The following is a 16287-nucleotide window of genomic DNA, read 5'->3' as shown; positions in this document are numbered from 1 at the left end:
GAGGGGGCATGGGGATAGGAAAAATAGTGGAATGAGATGGGCATCATTACTGTAAGTACATGTATGAAGACACCTATGGTGTGCTCTACTTTGTGTACAACCAGAGATATGAAAAATTGTGCTGTCTCTATATAATATGAATTATAATGCATTCTGTTGTCATATATAACAAATTAGAATAAAAATAAATAAATAAACAATATTACTTTGAATTGAAAATAGAACATACACTTGAGAATTTATTTACACTATTAATTCATTAACTAACAATTTTACTCAGCAGGTCTTTGCTGCTTGCTTTTCTAGATTTTTAACAACTCAGTTACCAGTTGACTTATCTGCAAAGAAATACCCTTGATACTAACACTCACCACGAAAGGTTATATCTAAAAGTTACACCTTTTTCATCTATTTTAATGAATTGTTCTACTAGGAAAAAAGACAAGATATATGGTGAATCAATAAATATGAGAAGATTAGTAAATCCTAAACTACTAACCTATAAAGATTAATAATGAGAAGGTCTCCCTAGTCTTAGAGGAACAAGGAATAGGGAAAAATAATCTCTGTATTCTATTAAAGCTAAAAATATTGTTCTTGTTTTGGAAAGAAAGCTTCACTTCTCACCTATGAAAATAATTCACCTCAACTTGTTTACATAATAGGATGCTATCTTAATTCATTTTTTCTAATACCTCTTCTCTTTTCATTCCTAGATTGTATTTGTAGATGATGTCAATATGCCTGCTCGGGAGGTATATGGAGCTCAACCTCCCATTGAGTTACTTAGGCAATGGTTAGACCACTGGAATTGGTATGACTTAAAAGATTGTTCTATGATTAAACTAGTGGACATTCAGATCATGTGTGCTATGGGACCTCCAGGTATATATTCTAATAAGTGATTATTAAGATAGAAAATCATTCTGGCTATATATAAAGACATAACTGGAGAAAGAAAGAGAAATTGAGTTGGACAATATGAGTTACAGTATTTTCTGTGTATGTTTCCATGTGTGTCCTCTGTGACCTCATGGTATGTACCATAATTACTGTTTCTATAAAGTGAGAGGACTTGATTGGGCCATTTGCCCACCAACTCTTTTAAATCCCTTCCTCTCCTAATTTCTGGGACTCGGCTTCCCATTTCCTGTCCCTACATTCTGAGAACCCAGATGAATCCCCTTTGGGCAGCTCTTGCTTCCCTCTATTTCATTCCTTAAGTCTTCAATTGGGTAGAAGAATGTCCCTGCTTCAGACATCATCTTTTCCCACCCCCATGTAAGTACCATTCTCATCAGTCTCTGGATTTAGAGTTACACTCCAGCCATATATAGATAGATAGATAGATAGATAGATAGATAGATAGATATAGATATATATTTAAATACATATATATATATATATTTAAATACATATATTTTTTTTAAAGATAGAATTTTCTGGATTTAGGCCTCTAAGAAAAATTTAAGTAGGAAATGGCCAAAAGAATTAACCCTTAAAGATTCTTTACATTATCCAAGAGAAATTTATAAACTCAAAGGAATCTCTATATAGGGAGAAAAATTTATGCTAAAATGTTTAAAATGGCTTGATTCAACTAACTAGAAATCTTTAACTGTTCTCCTGACTTCAAGCTGGTATTCTATTTTTTAAAAATTTCTTCTCTCAATATACCATTTCTGGGAATCTCTCTGGTATTTGCCTCCTAACCCTAACCTCTATCTAATGTTTAACATGGACTGTTAGCTCTGAGTCAGCAACTGCTCTCTGAAAACTCCCTGGGCCACTTTGAACACTTTAAAAATAACTAAATAAAAATATATGTGATTCCTGGGTCTCAGACTTCTGTTCTGCTTTGTCCCAAGCTAGTCATTTGTACTCATATGGCTATATTTTCCTACCTACTCCGGCACTGGACAGAACAGTAGGTGGAATCCATGAGGTATCTTCCCCTGGGACCCCATTCTCTAAAAAATACACCATTTCTGAATATTATCTGGGAGAAAGGTTTGGAAACAAAGTTAGGGTAAAAATGATCTCTCAATTTTCTTCTCCAATCCTTTAACCACCTCCTTAAACTTTCCCAGGTAAGTTAGTTTATAAATTCATAGACATATATAACTGTTTTGATTTATAGGTGCATTATTCCCAGTTACAGGTATATGGTCTCACACATTAGGCATGTTTTCAGAAACAACATGGTTATAAGACACAAAGTAGATTTATCTTGACTTAAACATATATAAAATATGTATCTGTACACTTAATACAAATACAAAGACATTATATGCTTTGAAAATCACTTCTTAGCCAGGTGCAGTGGCGCACGCCTGCAATCCAAGTGCTCAAGAGGTTGAGGCAGGAAGATCACAAGTTCAAGACCAGCCTTAGCAACTTAGTGAAGCCCTGAGCAACTTAGTAAGATTTGTCTCAAAATTAAAAACAGTTTTAAAAATATAAAGAAATCAAGCTGGGTGTATAGTTCAGTAGTGAAGCATCCAGATTAAATCCCCCATACCAAAAACACATAATACATACATAATACACTAAAAAATCACTTCTTTACCAAATGTTTAGAAAGAAAATGCAATATGTCTATTTTATCAATTTTATTTGTGTTGCTAGGGATCAAACCCTTAGCTTGCAGGATAAGTATATGCTCTATCACAGAGTTACGCCGCAGCCATATATATTTTTAAAAAGATAGAATTTTTTTAAATGGTTTGTTAAAATTTAAGTCACTTATTAAAGCATCATATTTGAAAATGTAAGTCACTTATTAAAGCATCATATTTGAAAATGTAATCACTATTTTATGAATGTGAAATAATCTCCAGTTTTTAAAAATACAATCAGGCAGCAAAGTAGCTGCATGTACTATATAATCTAGTCTTAGGGAAATTGATTTCTAGATGGAGGGGAAAAATTAGGCCATATGCCATGGTTGTATGGAATTTAAGCTTCATGGTAAATACCCTTTTAAAGTTTAATTAGTCAGATTTCTCAAGGTTATATTAATGTATAATGTACCAATATTGAATTGTAATGAGACTGTTTACAGTTTACTCCTTTGGACTGTGAACCATGAAGAGCATGCCCAATGGCTCTTTCTGTTGGTGTGAATTCCTTTGGAAACATAGATCTGACCCAAGATTATATATAATTAGTTGACCTCATTCAAATAATTCAACTAGAAAAACAATATCTTGAGTTTAATAGGAAACTAGTTTTGATGTCATGGTTTCATGAACATTACTTTTAACTTTTTATGTGCTGTGAATTTGTGATCTTTCAAGTTATTTCAAACTGTAAAGTATTGGATAAAATACTCTGGCTTATTCTAGTAACATTGTTAAAAGTTATCCTTTTTAATATTTAGGTGGTGGCCGAAATCCAGTAACTCCTCGATTCATGAGACATTTCAATATCATAACAATCAATGAATTTAGTGATAAATCCATGTTTACAATCTTCTCTAAAATCTTAACCTGGCATTTGAAAATATGGTAAGTGATTTGAGATTTCAGTGTTTTTTTCACTAAGAGATATAAAGTTTTTAGAAACCTATCAATGTAAGAAATACTTCTTAAACATTTCCATGAAAGCATCCCTAGGCACAGAAATGGTAACAGATAAAATTGCTCCTCTTCATTCCTCCTGCCTCCCAGTATTAAATATACCACAAAGGGTGTATTAGTCAGGGTTCTCTCAAGGAACAGAATCAACAGGAAATATAATTTAAAAGGGGGATTTATGGGGCTGGAGTTGTGGCTCAGTGGTAGAGCACTAGCCTAGCATATGTGAGGCCTTAGGTTCATTTCTAAGCATCACATATAAATAAACGAATAAAATAAAAGTCCATCAACATCTTTAAAAAATTTAAAAGAAGGGGGAAGGGGGTGGATGGATTCTTCAGATTGGTTTACACAGCCAGAAGCTGGATAGTCCACAATGGCCATCTGCAGGCTGGAAAGCTAGAAGAACCAGTAGCTGCACAGTCCAAGAGTCTGAAAACCAAGAACAAAAGGGATTAATGGTGCTATTGAGACTAAAGGCTTCTAGGGAATCATTGGCAGAGTCTGCTTTGGAAGAGTGAAGAAGCATGAGTCTGATAGCCTCAGAAAATCCCAACAGCAATCAGCAACCTGTTCAAGAAGAATTGAGCTTGCATCTGCTGCTACTTCCTTGTTCTTCCAACTTTTATTCCATTCAAGCCATTATCCTATTGGCCAGTGCTACCCACACTTAGGGAGGGTCTCCATTTCAGATGGCTATTACACATGCCAGTCATTCCTAGACACACCCTCATTGACACACACCCATAATCCTCTTAATCCTTGGCATCTCTTAATCCAGTCAAATTGACAATTCACATTAAACATTACAAAGGGTTTAGAACATTCTGCTCTCTATGTCCACATTTGATTTTGTATTTTGAATTTTATGATGGAATACCATTAGCTGGAAAGAGGTACCAGGTTTATGTTGTGATTTTGATACCCTTTGGTAGAACTCTTTGAGTTTGCAGGGCTATCTGTGTCCAAGCTTCAGAATTATAGCCTTGAAGAGTGTCTCTTGGGGAAATGTTCTTCCCTAGCTGTGGAGATGCCTAGATGGCTGGGATTCATGCTTCACCTGGGCAATAGAAGTTGTAGCTCCCTGCCAATGCCCATTCTGGGGAAATTGTCATTCCTTGCTTTATCCAGTGGTGATAGAAGAGACAGCTGGCTTTTTGTCAAGCCAAAAACTAAATATAGCTAATCTTTCCAAATGGTTGTTCTTTCACTGTGTTTTTTTTCAATCCTATCATGTGCTTTGTCCTTTTTATTTTCTCTACTAATTTTTTCATACAAAATTTTTTTATTTTTTATTTTCTCTGAAAATATCTATTTTATAAATGTTCATTATGAATTCTATTTACGTGGAATTAAGAATGCCAGGAGTAAGAGAAAGCATTTATTTAGTACATACTGGATTTGGCATTACATATAGTCTTTGCTGGCTCTTCTGTTCACTTACTTAAATAGGTTTAAGTCCAGTAAACTGATCCTGCTTAGTTCACAGGGTTCCTTCAGACCTAAAATAGGGAGTGGAAAATAATCCTAAAAGAAGTAAAAATCTTATTTATAACAAAAAATGGGGGTGTAATGAATCAAATTGATTTAATTAATTGAAATTTGATGTTGGTCATGCTAAATCTCATTTATGTAACATAATTCTATAATTTGCTAATATATTTTCTTTTTATTTAAAAAACTTTAAGTTACAAATTTCCAGATGAATTTCTGGATTTGACTACACAAATCGTAAATGGCACAATGACTCTGTATAAGGAAGCAATGAAGAATCTCTTGCCTACTCCAGCTAAATCTCACTACTTGTTCAACCTTCGTGATTTCTCCCGTGTCATTCAAGGTGTTTGTTTGTCGAGACCAGAAACAGCAGAAACCCAAGGAGTGATTAAACGTCTTTGGGTTCATGAGGTAAAAACTCCATGTTATTAAAATGTGATTGTACAAGAGACAAAAATTTAGTGTGCCAACTACTAGGTTAAAAAAATTAGCAGGTAATATTGTTGAAAATGTATTTAGCTGTTTGGCATTACAAAGGCCAATGATCAAGATAATTAAAAAAATAATACTAAGATATTTATAATTTTTAAAATGCTTAGTCTTCCATTTTTAGGAATTTCTGTTGATTTATAGGATATTTCAAAGTAGGTATTGAGTCAATCTAGTTTAGATGATTCAATCCTTGTTAATTTGATTTCAAGAAATTTTGAGATGGAACACCTTTTAAGAAGTTGTTTTTTAAAGAAGTGTATGTATTTATTTGCATTTTTATTTGTAGAATTACTAGATGAGGAGAAAAAATAACCATAAAGCAATCTATTTTGAGAGCTCATAGTTTGAGAGTATCTCTATAAAAATGTATCTTAGTTCTCAGGAATATGTATATCTATGCATTTTTTAAAAATAAAAATAGTAGAGGAAGGGAGGAAAGAGAATACAAAATTTATACATCAAAACAATAGCTTGTTTTTTTAAAGCAAAACTATGGGAAATGGGAGAAAAAATGTCTAACCCTAACCCATTTTTAATATATAAATACTATAATTTTAATTTTAATAATGTAGCTAAGAAACCAGGAAAATGGGGGTATGTCACTATAGTGAAACCATATGCTACAGACTCATATGTTTTAAAAGTTCTTACAAATTTAGTTTCTTAGACATTTCAGCTATACAAATTGAATTCCTAAATCCTTACACATTGAAATATGTATCCACGTGATGATCCACTCTACTTGGAACTTTGGCCACACTAAGTCCCTAAATGTGTACTTTGGAAAAGGATGATGTGGAGATTCTGACAGGTTTTTGCCATAACTTACTGTAACTTACATCATGGGATATGAGTACAGGCTCTCAGTTTGGAGGGCTTTATGGGTGGTAAGAATATGCAGAAAACTGGAGAGAAGGAGCAGCTAGAGAGGAAGGTGACACTAAATTCATTGAAGGAGTGATCCTTAAGTTTGTTTGGGCTACTATAGCACAGAACCTTAAACTGAGTGGCTTATCAATAGCAGGTATTTGTTTCCCACATTTCTGGAGGCTGGGAAGTCCATTTTCAGTGGGCTGGCAAATGTGGTATCATAGGAAGGCCTGTGGGACTCCTCGTTCATAGATAGTGCTTTCCCTCTGTGTCTTCACATGGTGGAAGGGCAGGGTAGGGAGCTCATCCTTCAAAAAACATTAATCATTACAAAAGCTCTGCCCCCATGACCTGATTAGCTCCCAAGGGACCTATATCACACCCATATATTCCCCATAGCTTCATTATTCCTTACTTTGCTTTATTCTTCTTCATAACCCTAAACATCGCATGACATGTACTAAATTTTTTGCTTCCTAGTTGTCTCTGTTACAATAGAAACTTTATGAGAACAGCAACTTTTATTTATTCACTACTTTTCCTAGTGCCTGGCACATAACAGACACTCAATAAACACCAGTGAATGAGCATATAAAGGAAGGAAGGTAGGCTTCCTGTACATAACATATTTTGTTACTTGGGATTTTACATGCCATTGCTTTCTTCCAATGGTGGGAGTAGTTCATATGTGCTATTATATATTTGTGGTAGATATAATTACCTTTTGGCCTTCTTCAGATTCTGTACTGCTTTTGATGTCATATTATTGAGTTTTGACACTGGCTGTTGAACTCTTTGGACATTTAATGAAGTTTATAACAATGTAATTCTTAATGACTACTTCATATTTTGGTATATAGATCTCAGAATATGAGTTTAGTTTCTTAAAACATTACAATAGCACTCTGCTTCATTCAGAGGAATTCAGGATTAAAGTCCAGTGGCTATGTGTGCCTCTTCTTCTCAGATTTGTCCCCTGTTCCCACCTCCATTCACCCTTCACAGACACTCTGGCTATTCACTCTTCCTAGAATGCTTTTTACCCTGAGAGTGGTCCTCTGGGGTAGTTCCCTCTCTGCCATTGATCGGACCTCTTCTCCTCAATGGGCTCTACACTGATCATCATATCCAATACTACAGCCTAACACTTCACTCCCACCCTCGCAGTTCAGTCTTTCCTATCCTGTTTTATTTTCCTTGTTTCCCAACATTTATCAACTTCTATCATGCTATATAATTTACTTATTATGTTTAGTGTCTATCTCCTTCTGAGAGGATAAAAGCGCTATGGGAAAGAGATTTCTTTTTTTCACTGAGTTATCTGCAATGCTGACAACAGTGTTTGGTACCTTGTCAGCATTTCAAAACATAAGAAGTGACTAGACTCAACACTCTTAATTTGTGCTTTATTTCGGTTGACTCAAGAAAGATTCCTTCAGGGACAAATATGTATCAGAGACTCTGGTAAATGTCTTACTTTCCAGACACTGGAGGACTGAGTATAATTACATAAAATGATTTTGAAGATATAAAACTGGCTTACTCTCATTTCCTTTGACTTCTCCATGGTTCTCAAACTTTAGTGAGTATATTATCAGGTTTGCTTGTTACATACAGATATTCTGCAAAAATATGAGACAAAAGAGATAAAGGGATTTCATCAAAATTTAAAATTTTCATGCTCCAAAGAACACTATTAATGAAGTGAAAAGACAATACATAAAATAAGAAAAAATACTTGAAAATCATATATCTGATAAGTGTTCAGTATCCAGAATGCATAAGAAACTATTACAACTGAACAAAAGGACAAATAATCCAACTTAAAAGTGGTCAGAGGGTTTGGATTTGAATAGATATTTCTCCAAAGATGAGACACAAATGGTCAGTAAACACATGAAAGGATACTCAGTATGATTGTCATTAGGAAATCTGAACTTCAATGAAGTACCTCTTATACCCACTAGGATGACTATAATCAAAATGAAGAACCTGTATTGATAAGAATGTGAAATAATTGTAATGCTCATACATTGCTGGTGGGAATGTCATATGGAAAACTGGTAATTTGTGAAAGGTTAAACATAGTTACCATGTGACTCAGTGATTACACTCTTGGCTATATAACCCCCCACCCTCAAAATTGATATATGTCCACACAAAACTTCTACATGAATCTTATTAGCATAATTACTCATAATAGCCCCAAAGTGGAAACAATGGAAATATCCATTAGTTGATGAGCAAACAAATACAATATTGTGTATACATACAACAGAACTTTTTTCCATCCGAGACAGAAGACTGCTATATCCTATACCAAAGATAAAACTAAAAAACTTTATGCCAAGTGAAATAAGTCAGGCACAAAAGATCATGTATCACATGTTTCCATTTATATGAAATGACCAGGCTAAGTGGATTAATAGAGACAGTAAGTATATTAGTGTTTTGCCAGGGACTGTAGAAGAAAGTAATAAGAAAGTATCTGCTAATGGGTACCAAATTTCTTTGGGGAGTGATGAATAGTTTGGAATTAGATAATGATGATAGCTGTATAACTTTTTGAATTTTCTAAAGACCATTGAATTGTAAACTTTAAAAGAGTGAATTTTATGATATGTAAATCATAGCTTTATTCTTTAACTCTACAATTAATACTTTGACACAAATTACTTTAAAGCACAAATTACAATATAAGTATACCACAAATTACATCTTTCACAACTAGATTTATAATAGAAAGTTTTACATATCAATTTTTTAAAATATGAGCAGTGATGATAGACCAGTTATTCCTTTGGGAAAGGGAGGCAGAAAACAGAATGAACATGAGGTATTCTGATAAACATTGGAATTGTTCCGTGTCTCGATCTTGGTTGTGGCTATATGGGTATGTGAATTTGAAAAAAAAATATTTTTGAGTTGAATACTTAGGATTTTTGCACCATCTATAAGGAAAAGAAGAAAAGATATTTCTGGACACTATTTTCAAAGTTTTAAATTCTGCAGGTGCAATGTAGGGCCTGGAATCTGCAATTTAGCAAGAACCTCAGATGATTCCAAAGCAGACTTTTTGACCATTTTGAGAAACCCTGCCTGAGGATCTTGCTAAATTGCCATCTTGATGATAATATTCTCAAGTCATACTCAGACTTTGATCCTGATATGCAGGGTTGGTTTAATTTAGTTTCTTCCTCCCACGGGAATATTGTCTGAAGTCTTCAGTACCTCAGTCCAAGAAAGTGGCTGTTGGCATATGTTGGGAAATTAGATTGCTCCACAAATAAATAGTTTTTGAGCCAGCTGGAGTTTAGAAGAGGTTTAAATCATACCATTAAGTCATATTATTTGTCTGTGCAGATACCCTTACTAAAAAGAATGACGCTATTAAATTATTGATTTGACAATAGTAAAAACTGAAATCATGGTTCTCCATGATTTGATGCCAAAGCAGTTTTTGTAATAATCACATATTTCAGTTCTGTATTGTGACATGTTGTTATTTTATTTTTGGCATGAATCTATGAAATATCTGAATCAGGTGTTACCATTTCCATTTTGTAGGTAAGGAAGTGATACAGATGATTTAAGTGATTTATCCAAAGCAGAAGATCAGTCAGGACCCAAAGTTCTGATGGCAAACAATATGCATTGCTTATATCATATATGTATTAGTTTGCTAGGGATGATGTGAAAAAATACCACAGGCCCACCAACTTTGTTAATTTTCTCACAATTCTACAGTCCAGAAGTCCAAGATAAAAATGCCATCAGTATTAATGAGAAAGAAGGGGCGGGGAAGGCAAGTGAGAGAGCATGCTGGTGTCTCTTTCACTTCTTATAGTTCTACCATATTGGGGCCATACCCTCATGATTTCCTTTAACCTTAATTACTCCGCTTAAAAATCCTATTTCCAAATGCAGTCACACTGAAGGCTAGGACTTGGATATGTGTATTTAGGGGCATACAATTCAGTTCAAAACAGATTGTAACCCTGGGACACTCATATCACTTTGGAAAAATAGTTATTATACGTAGCAAACCTGATTATTTCTTGTAGTCCCTGACTTTAAACAAAAATAATTAAAGGTGTCCAAAATAACCACCTCTCCACCCAAGATTTTTCTTCTTTTTCTAGAAAATGTACTTAAAAACAAAGCAAATGATATTTATTGATTTACCAATAACTTTTAAAATGTCACCTGTATTGGGAAAAGGAAATGTTGATTGAAAGGAGGTAGCAAACTTGGATGCCAGCACCCAGTTCTGAGATCCATGTGTGGTGGTCAGCAGAGGCAGTAACTATCTTTGCAAGGACTTCATTCTCTTAGCATCTATACAATCCACATCAGCTCCCCCAAATCTTTCGTTTATGGATAACTAAATGTGACTATTTATTAGTCCAAATTGTTATGTCAAAAATTATTATTTAAAAATAAGCATGAATCAGTCTAGCTTATTTGGATATGCTTTTAGCAAAACCTGTAGAAATTGTGTCAGTATTTTTATTTTTACAATAAATGATACTGCAGAAATAAGAAAACTAAAAAAAAAGCCCACTAAAAAATTAGTATTTAAAGCTACATTTTAATATTACACAGGTCCTTAGAGTATACTATGATCGTCTTCTGGATAATGCAGATAAAAGTTGGCTTATCAACTACATTCAAGAAATTTTGAAAAGCTACATGTATGAAGATTTTCATGAACTTTTTCAAAGTTTGGATTTTGATCAAGACGGAGTGGTGCAAGAAGATGACTTAAGAAGTTTAATGTTTTGTGATTTTCATGATCTCAAGAGGGAAGATACCAACTACCGAGAAATTTCAAATGTGGATCACCTTCGAGTGATAGTGGAATCTCATCTAGAAGAATACAACAATATGAGTAAAAAAACCATGAATCTTGTCTTATTCCGATTTGCCATAGAACACATCAGCAGAATTTCCAGGATCTTGAAGCAGCCTCGAAGCCATGCTCTTCTGGTTGGAGTTGGAGGGAGTGGAAGGCAGTCTGTCACCAGATTAGCTGCCCACATGGCTGATTATTCACTTTTCCAGGTTGAAATCTCCAAGAGCTATGGTAACAATGAGTGGCGTGAAGATTTAAAAGTGATTTTAAGGAAGTGTGCTGAAGGTGACATGCAGGGTGTCTTCCTATTTACAGATACTCAGATTAAAAAAGAGTCATTTCTAGAGGATGTTAATAATCTGCTGAATGCTGGGGAGGTTCCAAATCTCTTTGCATTAGATGAGAAGCAAGAGATATGTGAAAAGATGCGACAGTTGGATCGCCAACGGGATAAAACCAAGCAAACTGATGGAAGCCCCATAGCTCTTTTCAATATGTTTATTGATCGCTGCCGCAACCAACTGCACGTGGTTCTTGCCATGAGTCCTATCGGAGATGCATTTCGAAATCGTCTTAGAAAGTTCCCTGCTCTTGTTAACTGCTGTACCATTGACTGGTTTCAGGTATTACCATGTAAATTTTAGATAGAGTTTTAGAAATGTTCACTCTCTATTACCATCATGACTTATTTCATAGACTCCTCCCAAAAATATAGTTTAGCAGAATTTTATGATCAATTATAATGGATTTTATGGAGCTAAAATTATAATCATAGAAATCAGCATAATAGAAAAATATTTAAGAATATGCATAGTCACTAATCTCAATATGTTATGGGAAATTTTAGGATAAATTTTTGTATCAGAGTCCTGACAGGAAACAGAGGGCATATATGAGGAAAGCTTAATAAAGGGACTGCACACAGAGATGTGGGCAGGGTTAAGGGTGCCAAGAAGAGGATACTGGAGCACATAGGAAGTGGTGGCACAACAGCAGGAAGTTGTTACTATAACTAGGTATAAAAAGGGAGAGGCTTGCCCAGTGACTCGGGAGGCTGAGGCAGGGGGATCCCAAGTTCAAGGCCAGCTTGGGCAATTTAGTGAGACTCTGTCTCAAGAAGAGCAGGAGATATAGTTCAGTGGTAGAGCCCTTGAGTTCAATTTTCAGTACCAAAAGTCAATAAAGGCAGAGCAGGGAAGAGTATAGTATTACTGGATCTCAGACAGAGCAAGTACATGGAAGGAGGACTGCCCAACTGAAACCAGAAATTTAGAATTCAGCTACTGTATCACCTCACACCATCTCAGAAAAGTCAAGCTCAGCCAAAGTCAAAAGGAATAAGGCCAGAGAGACACTTTTGGTAATACATATCTGTATCAGAAAGCACAAAGCTGAGCAGACGGAAGCAGAGAACAGATAATGGGGCTGGGGAATGGCAAAAGGAGACTAACTGGTTCAATATGAAAAATAATTTAATTCTTTCTGGCTTGAACATTGTATCACAATGGATTCCCTGAATGTCTAGTAGGAAATTTGTGGAATATAAAAGGGTTTTAATACATGAGCATTTATTACCTTGGAAAATTTACTGGTCTCTATACTTCCATTTCCTGGTAAAAGTATATCATACAAAACATATTTATTAAACCTTTGTTTTGAAGTGGGTCTTATTCTAAAAGCTAGAGATGAGGAGGCTAATAATTAACACCTCTCCTTGAGTTTATTTGCTATAGATCAATTAGAAAAAAATCCATCACGCAGGACAGCATATAGGGAATGAAGGTTTTCTGGATAGGTGACCTTTAAGAGGAAACTTGAAAGACAAAAAGACCAGTACCAAGAAGATCTGGGCAGAGAGAGTAAGCTAGCAAAGGCCAGGGGCTAGATGAAAGGCACAAGAAGGGCAAGAGGCAGTCAGGACGAAAAGGAGCAGAGTCACAGAGGGAAGTGGCATAATTGAGGTCAGGAAGGTGTAAAAGGCCAAATTAGGCAAAGATTTGAAAGTTTGTTTGGCTTTTGTTTTTCTTTCCTTCCTTCTTTCTTTCAGTGGTACATTATAGATATATACAATAGTGAGATTTATTATGCCATATTCATATATGTACATAACGATTTTGAGATTGATCTAATTATAGATTTAATCCTATTTTTTATTGGTTGTTCACAACATTACAAAGCTCATGACATATCATCTTTCATACATTTGATTCAAGTGGGTTATGAACTCCCATTTTTACCCCAAATACAAGTTGCAGAATCACATTGGTTACACATCCACATTTTTACATAATGCCATATTAGTGACTGTTGTATTCTGTTGCCTTTCCTATACCCTACTATCCCCCCTCCCCTTCCCTCCCATCTTCCCTCTCTACCCCATCTGATTTAATCCTAAATATGCTGAGTGGAATTCAAAGGGTTATAAGGCAGTGTAGTATCAGCTGATTTATATTTCAAATACATATTTCTGGCCACTATGAAGGGAATAAAAGCAGCTATAGTAGTACTGGAGTATTCCAGGCAGGTGATGATGGAGAGTTGAGAAGGTGGTGATAGATATAGGAAGAAGGAAAAGGATTTAGAAGCTACTTTAAGATTGATAACTGGAGAACTTGCATATGGAGTAGATATTGATTTGAGGAAGAGGAAATAAATCCAAGACAACTTCTCATTTTTGGCTCAGGGAACTTGGTAAATGGTGATTAATTGGGGAAGACCGCAACTATGATAGGGGAGAAAGGAATCGTGTTTTTGGATTGTTGACTTTGAAATATCTACAAGCCATCCAAGACTAATTGAAGAGGTAGTTAGTTATTCATATGATTCTGTTGTCTCCTGAGAAAAGGATAATAACATTTACCTCAGAGAATTGTTGGGAGTATAAAATAAGATACTGGTAAAATGTGCACAGAAATAGACATTCTGTAAGTTTAGACACTCTCCCTTTCCTTGCTACTACAGTGCTCATGCACATTTTCTTTAATCCCAGAGCAAACTGTAAAGTGTTAATGCTCCATGCACTATCTACTGCTGTTCAGCAGCAAGTTCCTTGTACAAGTGTCTTTCCCACCCCATGCCTCGTGCTATTCCTCTCTATCTCCAACATCTATAAATTATAAGGACAGTAGTAACAGACTCATGTTAGTAACCTTGATACAGTGCTAAAGCATTTACCTTAAATTTAGTCATGGCCTGAAGATGCATTACAGGCAGTTGCCTCACGGTTCTTGGAAGACATTGAAATGTCAGAGGAAACACGAGATGGCTGTATCGACATGTGTAAAAGCTTCCACACCTCTACTGTAAACTTATCAACATCCTTCTATGATGAACTTCAGAGATACAATTATGTGACTCCCACCTCTTACCTCGAATTAATCTCCACCTTCAAGCTGTTGTTAGAAAAGAAAAGAAGGTAAAAATGAAATTTCATATTTCTGAGTAAGCTATGGCAGTTTAAATAATTTGTGTGTACAAATATGACATAGCAATGACATAACAGAGATTTGTTTCTTAGAAGTATACTGTTTTGTTGAATATTCAAATGATTTAATCATTAAACAATTTGAGGGTAGGAAGCAGTTCTTATTCATTTAGTCAGAGGAATTGCCTTACACACTGCAAAACGTAACAGCATGTTTGTTGAGACTCCAGGATTCCTTGACAATGATATTGAGTAGACTTCATTAGAGAATGATTTTTCTTTAATCAGTAATTAGATAATACAAAAACTGTCTTTGGGTTGTGAACAGCTGAGACCCTAGAAACTGCCACTTAATATACATGACCAGCTTTCCTTCTAGTAAACTGTCATTTGAAAACAACAACATAAATATTAAAAAAAAAAACTTTTGCTATGGGAAGTAGCAAAGTAGGTTTTCAGAAAAGTTTTTCAAAAGTTTCTTTGGTTCTAAAAATTAATACATAGTACAGCATGTTATAAAATTTAAAAACATTAAGCAAGAAAGTTAGAAGTTTAGAAAATCTTAGTTGTCTCTTTTCAGGCCAATTAATGTTCCATGACATTCAAAAACTTATTTGAATGATTTTTTATATCACATTTGTACTTTCGATATATTTTCATTTCTTTTAAGTTCTAATTGACAAATCAAACTTTTTTAGGTACTTAAATAATTTATAAACCTAGTAAGCTAAATTCATACATATTGCGAGCCTTAAGTTCAATATTTAAGCATTATCTATAAAATTTATGAGACTTTTACCTAAGTATATGAATCTTAATCTATATCTCAGCAGTACAATATTTATTTATGTGGTCAAGGCTTTGATTGTGTACTCATAATATTTAAGGTCATGCTAATTGAAAGCAAGATTGTAATAATGAATTCAAACTCATGGGAAGATGGGATCATAGTTTTCTAGACATTTTTGAAATATTCCTGTTTGACTTTCACATTATCCTCTTTCAGTTTTTTCCCTTTCAAGTGTTCTTACAAATAAAAAAAAAAAAACATTTAAATTCTCCTTTATCCCAACTAGAATTTCTGCCCTATGGAATTCCTCTTCCTTTAGTAGCAAAAGCTTTTGGATCTCTTAATGCCAGATAAAACCTAGAAACAATGGTTATCAGGTCACCTGCTGAGAAATCAGTGGGTTAGCATCACATGAGATGAAGTACAATAGTGAAGCTGCTTCATGTTGGCAGGAAAAAGTTAACTTTGCTGTGCTTGCTGCACCAGAGCTTCTACTGACAAATAATATAGTATTGAATCTCTAGCCCCTCAGTTCCTGTTAATGTCATAGTTTGTTCCCTCGGGGAATTCAATGTGTGACAAAAATGTGGCATGCCTTCACTTCTAGTTTTTGTTTTGTTTTGCTTTTCCCTATGACAGTTTGTTCAGTCTGGTTTGTTCAGTCCAGCCCAGGCTGGTTTCCTACCCCAGTATACTTTAGGAAAGGATTTCTAAAATGTGTCACTTTTTACTTTGAAACCTTATGACATGTATTTTTAAAGGATACAAATTATAAAGGAGA

At 34.8% G+C, this 16287-nt stretch overlaps 1 protein-coding gene across 5 annotated transcripts in view; it reads left to right on the top strand.

The window, feature by feature from the left end:
* Positions 1–16287, top strand: part of Dnah7 (dynein axonemal heavy chain 7) — a 304117-nt gene that overhangs the window by 175031 nt on the left and 112799 nt on the right. For all 5 annotated transcript variants that reach the window (XM_048808207.1, XM_048808205.1, XM_048808204.1 and 2 more), the window contains 5 exons: positions 717–885; positions 3383–3509; positions 5267–5486; positions 11043–11915; positions 14478–14707. In XM_048808207.1, coding sequence (XP_048664164.1) covers positions 717–885; positions 3383–3509; positions 5267–5486; positions 11043–11915; positions 14478–14707 — 1619 coding nt within the window. The remainder of the gene's footprint in view (positions 1–716; positions 886–3382; positions 3510–5266; positions 5487–11042; positions 11916–14477; positions 14708–16287) is intronic.

The sequence above is a fragment of the Marmota marmota genome, unplaced genomic scaffold, assembly GCF_001458135.2.
Source record: "Marmota marmota marmota unplaced genomic scaffold, marMar, whole genome shotgun sequence".
In the NCBI taxonomy this organism is placed as follows: Eukaryota; Metazoa; Chordata; class Mammalia; order Rodentia; family Sciuridae; genus Marmota; species Marmota marmota.
This window is presented reverse-complemented; position numbering and strand designations above follow the sequence as displayed.